This window comes from Sabethes cyaneus, chromosome 3 (genome assembly GCF_943734655.1).
Source record: "Sabethes cyaneus chromosome 3, idSabCyanKW18_F2, whole genome shotgun sequence".
Taxonomy (NCBI): domain Eukaryota; kingdom Metazoa; phylum Arthropoda; class Insecta; order Diptera; family Culicidae; genus Sabethes; species Sabethes cyaneus.
The window spans coordinates 230974043-230981580 of NC_071355.1; the positions used below are offsets into that span (position 1 = coordinate 230974043).

General features: G+C 42.9%; 1 protein-coding gene across 1 annotated transcript; it reads left to right on the forward strand.

Moving 5' to 3' along the window:
• Positions 1-6420: 6420 nt before the first annotated feature.
• On the forward strand, positions 6421-7259 carry LOC128740866 (uncharacterized). The gene is made up of 3 exons (XM_053836437.1): positions 6421-6774; positions 6831-7108; positions 7169-7259. Exons 1-3 carry the CDS (start codon positions 6421-6423, stop codon positions 7257-7259), a joined length of 723 nt encoding a protein of 240 aa, XP_053692412.1.
• The last annotated feature ends 279 nt before the right edge of the window (positions 7260-7538 follow it).

Here is a 7538-nt window from a genome sequence, read left to right on the forward strand (position 1 = left end):
GGGGCTTAATCATTTCTTACGTAAGATTTTCACACACGAAAAAATTATAACAAAGTCACATTTTTAATAGCAACTTATGTTATTTGTTACAAAATTTTTTAAATTGATGAGGTAAGTTGTGAAGTGTCGAAATCTTTCATGCTGCAAGGAAATGCATAGCAACCTGCTGAGTATTTTAACCTTGTCCACTCAAGGAAACAGCAGTTGGCCTACTTGTTCCAGAGTCTCTGATGTCATCGGTTTATGATATTATTTATAATTTATAATTTATTCGTATAATTCATAAGACAATTTGGGTCTAAATGAATACTTAAAAGTTACTTAATTGTTAGTATTTACATTGTCAAGTGCACGAATTCGTTGGCGGTAAATGCGTGATGGTTCGTCAAAAATAAAAAGGTCAGCAAAGCAGTTGAATTGTCTGATCATGGAAGCGATGGGAGAGTTGGCAGCATATTGCGATGAATAGGAGTCTTCCTGTAGAATCATTCTGGGTCGTAAGACTCTTGAAGGTGCGTAGAGTCCGATTTGCGATAGGATGTCCGGTGCATCATATTCGCCAGTTAAAAGCTTGCAGCCAAACAACGATTGCGAAACCTCTCTACGTCGACTTAGTGTGCTTAAACCCAACAGACGACAGCGGTCTTCGTACGGTGTTAAGTTTTGCTGATCCCTCCACGGAAGGTGACGAAGTGCATGTCGAACAAATTTTCGCTGTACGTTTTCCAGTCTGGCGGACTAGATAAACTCGTGCGGGTTCCAAACGATGCTCGCAAATTCCAGCGTTGACCGTACAATAGAGCAATAGAGAGCTTTGAAGCAGATCGGGTCATTGAATTCACCAGCAATCTTAAATATGAACCCAAGACTACGATTGGACTTGTCAACGATGGCAGAAATGTGGGACTTCATGGTGAGTTTCTCGTCAAGTAATACTCCAAGGTCCTTCACCTGTTCTACCCTATTCAGTTTTGATCCGGAAATTTCGTAATCGAACTCTATTGCGCTTCTAATGCGATGGAAACTGATGACGCAACATTTCTCCACACTCAGTAACAATTGATTCCTTACGCACCAGTCACTTAACAAGTCCAGAAGCTTCTGCAACATTCTGCAGTCCTCGATTCTTCTGACTTCAAGATAGATTTTCAGATCATCAGCGAAGAAAAGCCTTCCATCTTCATTGAGTAGTAACGCTGCATCATTTATGTAGATACAGAATAGCAATGGTCCCAAATTGCTACCCTGTGGCACACCAGAAGCATTTGTAAACGCGGCAGGCCGGCAGTTGCCAAGTTGTACGAAGAGTTGCCTATCCGTAAGGTAAGTTTCCAACCATCTGCACAATCTTGTGGTACACCCAAGTTTCTCCAACTTGCTTAAAAGAATCGTATGATTAACGGTATCAAAAGCGGCCTTCAAATCAGTATAAACTGTATCCACTTGCGCTTTGGCGTTTAATTGGCCTAACGTCTTATGACAAGGCCTGCGCAGTATAATTTCTCCATCTGTTTCGGTCCATGGCAACTGATCTCCAGTTCCGCGGGCACCCAGTGCTCGCCAGATCTCGCTCCACCTGGTCTTGCCACCTCGCTCGCTGTGCCCCTCTTCGTCTTGTTCCTACCGGATTTGATGCGAAAACCATTTTTGCAGGATAGTTGTCCGGCATTCTAGCAACATGTCCTGCCCAACGTATCCGTCCAGCTTTAACCACTTTCTGAATACTTGGTTCGCCGTAGAGACGCGCGAGCTCGTGGTTCATTCTTCGCCTCCATACACCGTTCTCTTGCACTCCGCCAAAGATGGTTCTTAGCACCCGCCGTTCGAAAACTCCGAGTGCTCGTAGGTCCTCTTCTAGCAATGTCCACGTTTCGTGCCCGTAGAGGACAACCGGTCTAATTAGCGTTTTGTACAGTGTGCACTTTGTACGGGGGCTCAGATTGTTCGACCGCAAGTGTTTGTGGAGTCCGTAGTAGGCCCGACTTCCGCTGATAATACGTCTTTTAATCTCACGGCTGGTATTGTTTTCCTCTGTTGCCAGCGAGCCAAGGTATACGAACTCGTCGACTACCTCGAACTCATCCCCGTCGATTACCACGGTGCTGCCCAAGCGAGCCCTGTCGCGCTCGGTCCCGCCCGCCAGCATATACTTCGTTTTAGACGTATTTATCTGCAATCCAATCTTCTCTGCTTCGCGTTTCAGTCTGGTGTACTGATCTTCCACCGCCTCAAATGTTCTGCCGACAGCATCCACGTCGTCAGCAAAGCAGATAAATTGACTGGATTTGTTGAAAATCGTGCCCCGCATTTCGATCGCCGCTCGCCTTATAACACCTTCAAGCGCAATGTTGAATAGCAGGCAGGAAAGACCATCTCCTTGTCGAAGTCCTCTGCGAGATTCGAATGGGTCCGACAATCCACCCGAGATTCTCACACAGCACTGGATCCCATCCATCGTAGCCATGATAAGTCTAGTAAGCTTACCCGGAAAGCCGTTTTCGTCCAAAATTTTCCATAGCTCTTGTCGGTTTACGCTATCATATGCGGCTTTGAAATCGATGAACAGGTGGTGCGTGGGGACTCGGAATTCGCGGCACTTCTGGAGGATCTGCCGCAGGGTGAAGATTTGGTCTGTTGTAGACCGACCCTCCATGAAGCCGGCCTGGTAACTTCCCACAAATCTATTGGCTATTGGCGATAGTCGATGAAAGAGGACTTGGGACAGCACTTTGTAGGCGGCATTCAGGATAGTGATGGCTCGGTAGTTCTCACAATCCAGCTTATCACCTTTCTTGTAGATAGGGCAGATAACCCCGTCTTTCCACTCCTCCGGTAGTCGTTCCGTATCCCAAATCTTGACAATCAATTGATGCAGACAGCCGGCCAACTTGTCCGGGCCCATTTTAATAAGTTCCGCTCCAATGCCATCCTTTCCCGCTGCTTTGTTGCTCTTCAGCCGCTGGATGGCTTCTTTAACTTCCCTTATCGATGGGGGTGGCACATCTTCGTCGCTTGCTGCACCAATGTGGTCACTTCCTCCGCTATCATGGTCTTCCGCCTGCACGCCATTCAGGTGTTCATCGTAGTGCTGCTTCCACCTTTCGATCACCGCACGGTCATCAGTCAAGATACCTCCATCTTTATCTCTGCACATTTCGGCCCGCGGCACGAAGCCTTTGCGAGATCCGTTGAGTTTCTGATAGAACTTCCGTGTGTCGTGAAAGCGGTACAGCTGTTCGAGTTCTTCGCACTCCTTCTCCTCTTGGTGGCGCTTCTTTTCCTTGAAGAGTCGGGTTTGCTGCCTCTGCTTCTGTTTGTATCGCTCCACATTCTGACGGGTGGCTCTACGCAGCATTTGTACCCGCGCTGCGTTCTTCTCATCCATTTGCGCTTTGGCGCTCATACTATTTATGCAGAACGATGTGAAATTCACCAAATTCGTTTCTACAGATTGCCCGGGATCATTCCAACATATTTCGTTGCAATTTCCTATCTCAATCCCGCAAGGCAGCCGCAATCCCTTATGATATCACGAGAAATATTTTTGTTTAAAAGTAGCTTACACAATTAATGTATAGCTGTACCAATGGAACAAGTGCTTGATAAGCTACTATACAACAAAAATGTTTCTTGGGATATATTGTTCTTCTGTTCCCAAATATCTTGCCTGTCGTATGTGGCCAGAGTGGGGTCAGTATTTTGCTTCAAAGGAGACCATGTCGCGTGTCATCTAGAAGAGGCAAAGAAGTTCTTTGTATACTACTTGACAAAGACACGTTTTCAGACGATTTAGATTGGATCAATGCGAATTAAGTGAACGCTAGTGAGTTTCTGAGCATACACCAACATTTATTGACAACCTCAATGCTGAAATACGTTCTGTTCGTGAGGGGAGTAAGGGATTTACAATAGATAATTGATATTATTTGTTTTTTTTATGAATTTGTTTGAACTTTGGTTTTTATGAACTTGTTTGAACTTTGTTGACTGTTTCAATATTCTTTCAATGTCTATCTTTTTATATAAAACTTGAATTTTGATGTTTCAAAAAATCTTACTAAGAATTTGTACGGGGGGGGGGAGGGGGATTGGCCAAAATCTTACAAAATCTTATATAGGGGGGAGGGGGGGTTCAAAAATGAGGAAAAAGGCCTTACGTAATTATTGCACGGTCCCTAAGCGGAAAAAAGAAAGGAAAGGGACATATTGGGTACCATGCTGACTGTCATAAATAAATGTACTCTGACGACCTTGACTGACCGAAAGTTCCTACCAGCCTGTGAGGGTCCGAACATTTCATTAACCGTTTTTCTGCGTCCTGGAACCAAATCGAACCGCATGCCTTAACATGGAAATTAAAACATATTGCAAGCCATAAATATCCCTTCATAGAAAGGGGGATGAGTCGCGTTAGGCTCTACTTTCGTTTTTATTTCCGACATAATTTCTCGTTGCCACATCGTTGCTAAATAACTATGCGTGATCACTAAATGAAATCGCTTTCAAACCGAAATATACTAGACAGCGTAGAAAAGCTAGGTTTTTACGCTAGTAAAGGATATGCGGGTGACGGCTACTCGACAACCGGTTTTTGCTTCGCTTCTTTCAGGTTCACCGGCTCTCCACCAGTTCCGGTAGGCAGGACTTGTCCACAGCAGATTGGTTCTTGTGTTGTTATAGAGATTCATTGTCTCATTTCACATAATCGCCAACAGAATGTTTTTTTTTCATTTCTTTTTTCGGCAATTAGTTTCAGGATGGCAATGATTAAGTGCACTCTCATTGGGCAAAGTCTACCGGGGAAAAAGTGTAATTGAAACAAATAATTCCTCCGTGAAATGCTTAATCGACTATCACATTTTGGACTTCGAAAAAAGCAATAACGGGGATTGCTAGTTCTACTCTGCTATGAAAACGACCGATCCAACTAGAATCGGAAACCATAGACTAGTGCAAAGCTCCCTTTGTTCAAAACCTCTGTGAAAAATGCGCCCCAATCGCCATTACTCTCGTTCATTAATTGCAGCGGCTCTTCTCTCTTCGCCATTGCATTGCCTGTGTCGGTCGGTCGACGTTGTTGTCAGTTCTACAATAGATGAAACAGTGTTCCGAAAATACAGGCACCCTCCATCCTCTACATCCTCCCCCACCTCACTATCGACCGTAAAATTTATTGTCGTTGTCGGAAAATTATTACAACCTACCATTTTGCCGATAAATGCGGTACAACAAAGTGGTGGTGTAATTAAAAATTTATTAACGATGGTTCGCCAATTTAGAACTGACAGTTTCTAATTTCACCCCGACGTAGGACCGCTCGCTCGTTCGGTGCAATGCAATAGATACTAGAACTTTAATGTTGAATTCGCAGCGGATAGCTTCCACAATTGTTGGTTGGTTGGTCGGGTGGTTTGCGTGTATAGGTAGCTCGAGGTGAAAAAAATGAACTTTTGATCAATCCCGGCTCGGGTTCTGTATAATGAATCTATGCATCAATGTTTGCAGAAACAAACAAAGCGTTAACTGTAATGAATCGAAATACGATTATGATGCTGTCAGCATATTAGAAGGGATGAATAATTAATTATGCAACCGGCTGTAATGGTTTTCATTTTATTGTGCACTTTTCATTGTTGTTTTGGAATGTATGGGATTTTTTTCTTCTTTGATTTGAATCATGAATTGGCACATATGCTGCTTTCTGTCACTGATGTATCGATATAACATTATAATTGAGGCTGAGCCGTGATCATTGACTAATGTTTAAATACAAGCGGGTTGCAAAAAAAATACCGCAAAACATTGATGCATTGTTTAAAAATAAATGTGATTAAATTGAATCTTTTTACCACGACTCATGCGCTGATGTTGGCAATACCTGACCTATCTTGTAGTCCACATTCGAATTCACAAAAATCACCGTTAATAACACCATTAATAATGATATCTCTGTACCGCTTTCTAAGGTTTAATAGCGTTTTGAACAGAAATGATAATTCGTAAACCCGTCATATAACTAGCACCCATGACGGAGCAATGCTCCGAAGTCTCGTATTGCTTGAATGACACAAATGAACAAGCATGAACTTGCAACAAACACAAACATCCAAACATGGAATTACAACACCATTAATAGTCAAAAATCCTGTAAATGTACCTACCTCACTCAGAAAATAACAAACAAATAGAAGCGTGAGGTTCACGTGTCTCCTACAGTAACAAATCATGCACATTTTGTACGACTCTGATAAGAAGAATGACGGAACAGATTACATATGGCATAATCGAAAAATCAACAAAAAGCAAATGTACATAGTTATCAGCATAGAATGACGCTGCTCTTACCAACTGACTCGGCCGACCAGATATAAACTAAAAATCAACGACAAAGTCGAATAGTAAAACACAGTAAACGCAACCATGGCTTGGACTAGACCATCGCAACCAGCAATTCCCGTCGTTTGGCATACCTTTCAGGCTAAGGATGGCGAAGGCAGCGACGGGCGAATCGTTACCTACCAAGTTCAGGACCTAACCGAAGACCGTTATGAAGATTTGGTCAAACATTTCCTGAATCATTTCATGGAAGAAGAACCGATGACCGTTAGCATGGGTGTTCCGAAGAATCAACAATCCCGTGCCGGGGTTGTCAACCTATGGAGATCGATTTTGAAGGAGAAAATGACTCTCGTCTGCTACAAGGAAGGATCCAATGAAATTATCGGTGCCAATATACTAGCTGTGAGGGATAATGCAAATTATTCAGACTACGAGGTAAGTGGAAATGATTTTAAGAGGATCAATTCTAATTATTTTCCAACATCATTTAGTTCGAAGGTGAAAAGAAACAAAATGTACAGCGCATTATGGAGTACGTTTCGAAGCAGTTCAACTGTGCCGATCATTATGGTACGGTTAATCGATTGATTGCGTACGGTCTTTCCGTTAACAAACGATACCGAGGAAGGGGAATTGCAACGGAAATCCTGAAGGCTCGGGTACCGATGTGTAAAGCACTGGGAATCAAACTTGCTGCGCATCCCTTTTCGGCTCCCGGATCTCAGGGCGCCGCAACAAAAGCCGGTTATCGAACGGACTATGAAATATCGTGCGTAGTATATACAGTCATAGATCGCATTCATATTAAATGGCTTATGTTATCTTTCAGATTTGAAGAGCTTGCCAAGTTGGGCCCAGAATACACCTTGCCAGGCATACAATCGAAATATTTCAAGTTTATGAGTTTCCCGATTGAATAGATTTTACAATGTTACAATGTTAATCTCAAAACTTGATGAATAAATTTTTAGTTTTACGATTTGAATAATTTGCCAATGTTTAAAAGTATGAAAGCACACCATAAATGGTAAATTTCTTTCTAGTAACTTTTAGAGAAACGCGTTGAGGTAATCGTCGAAGCGTCATGCGGGGGGAAAAGTAGGTTCGACTTCTTGCTTGAATGCGTCGTTGAATCTCTTTACGGATATTATTGTCGACGTTGACCAGAGGTCCCAAATATACGAACTTATCAACCACTT

What these genes read in the sequence shown, in the direction of transcription:
- LOC128740866 (XM_053836437.1), top strand. Translation starts at nt 6,421, where the DNA reads ATGGCTTGGACTAGACCATCGCAACCAGCAATTCCCGTCGTTTGGCAT. An exon ending in CAAATTATTCAGACTACGAG is followed by an intron (nt 6,775 to 6,830) that starts GTAAGTGGAAAT and finishes AACATCATTTAG; the next exon opens with TTCGAAGGTGAAAAGAAACA. An exon ending in CGAACGGACTATGAAATATC is followed by an intron (nt 7,109 to 7,168) that starts GTGCGTAGTATA and finishes GTTATCTTTCAG; the next exon opens with ATTTGAAGAGCTTGCCAAGT.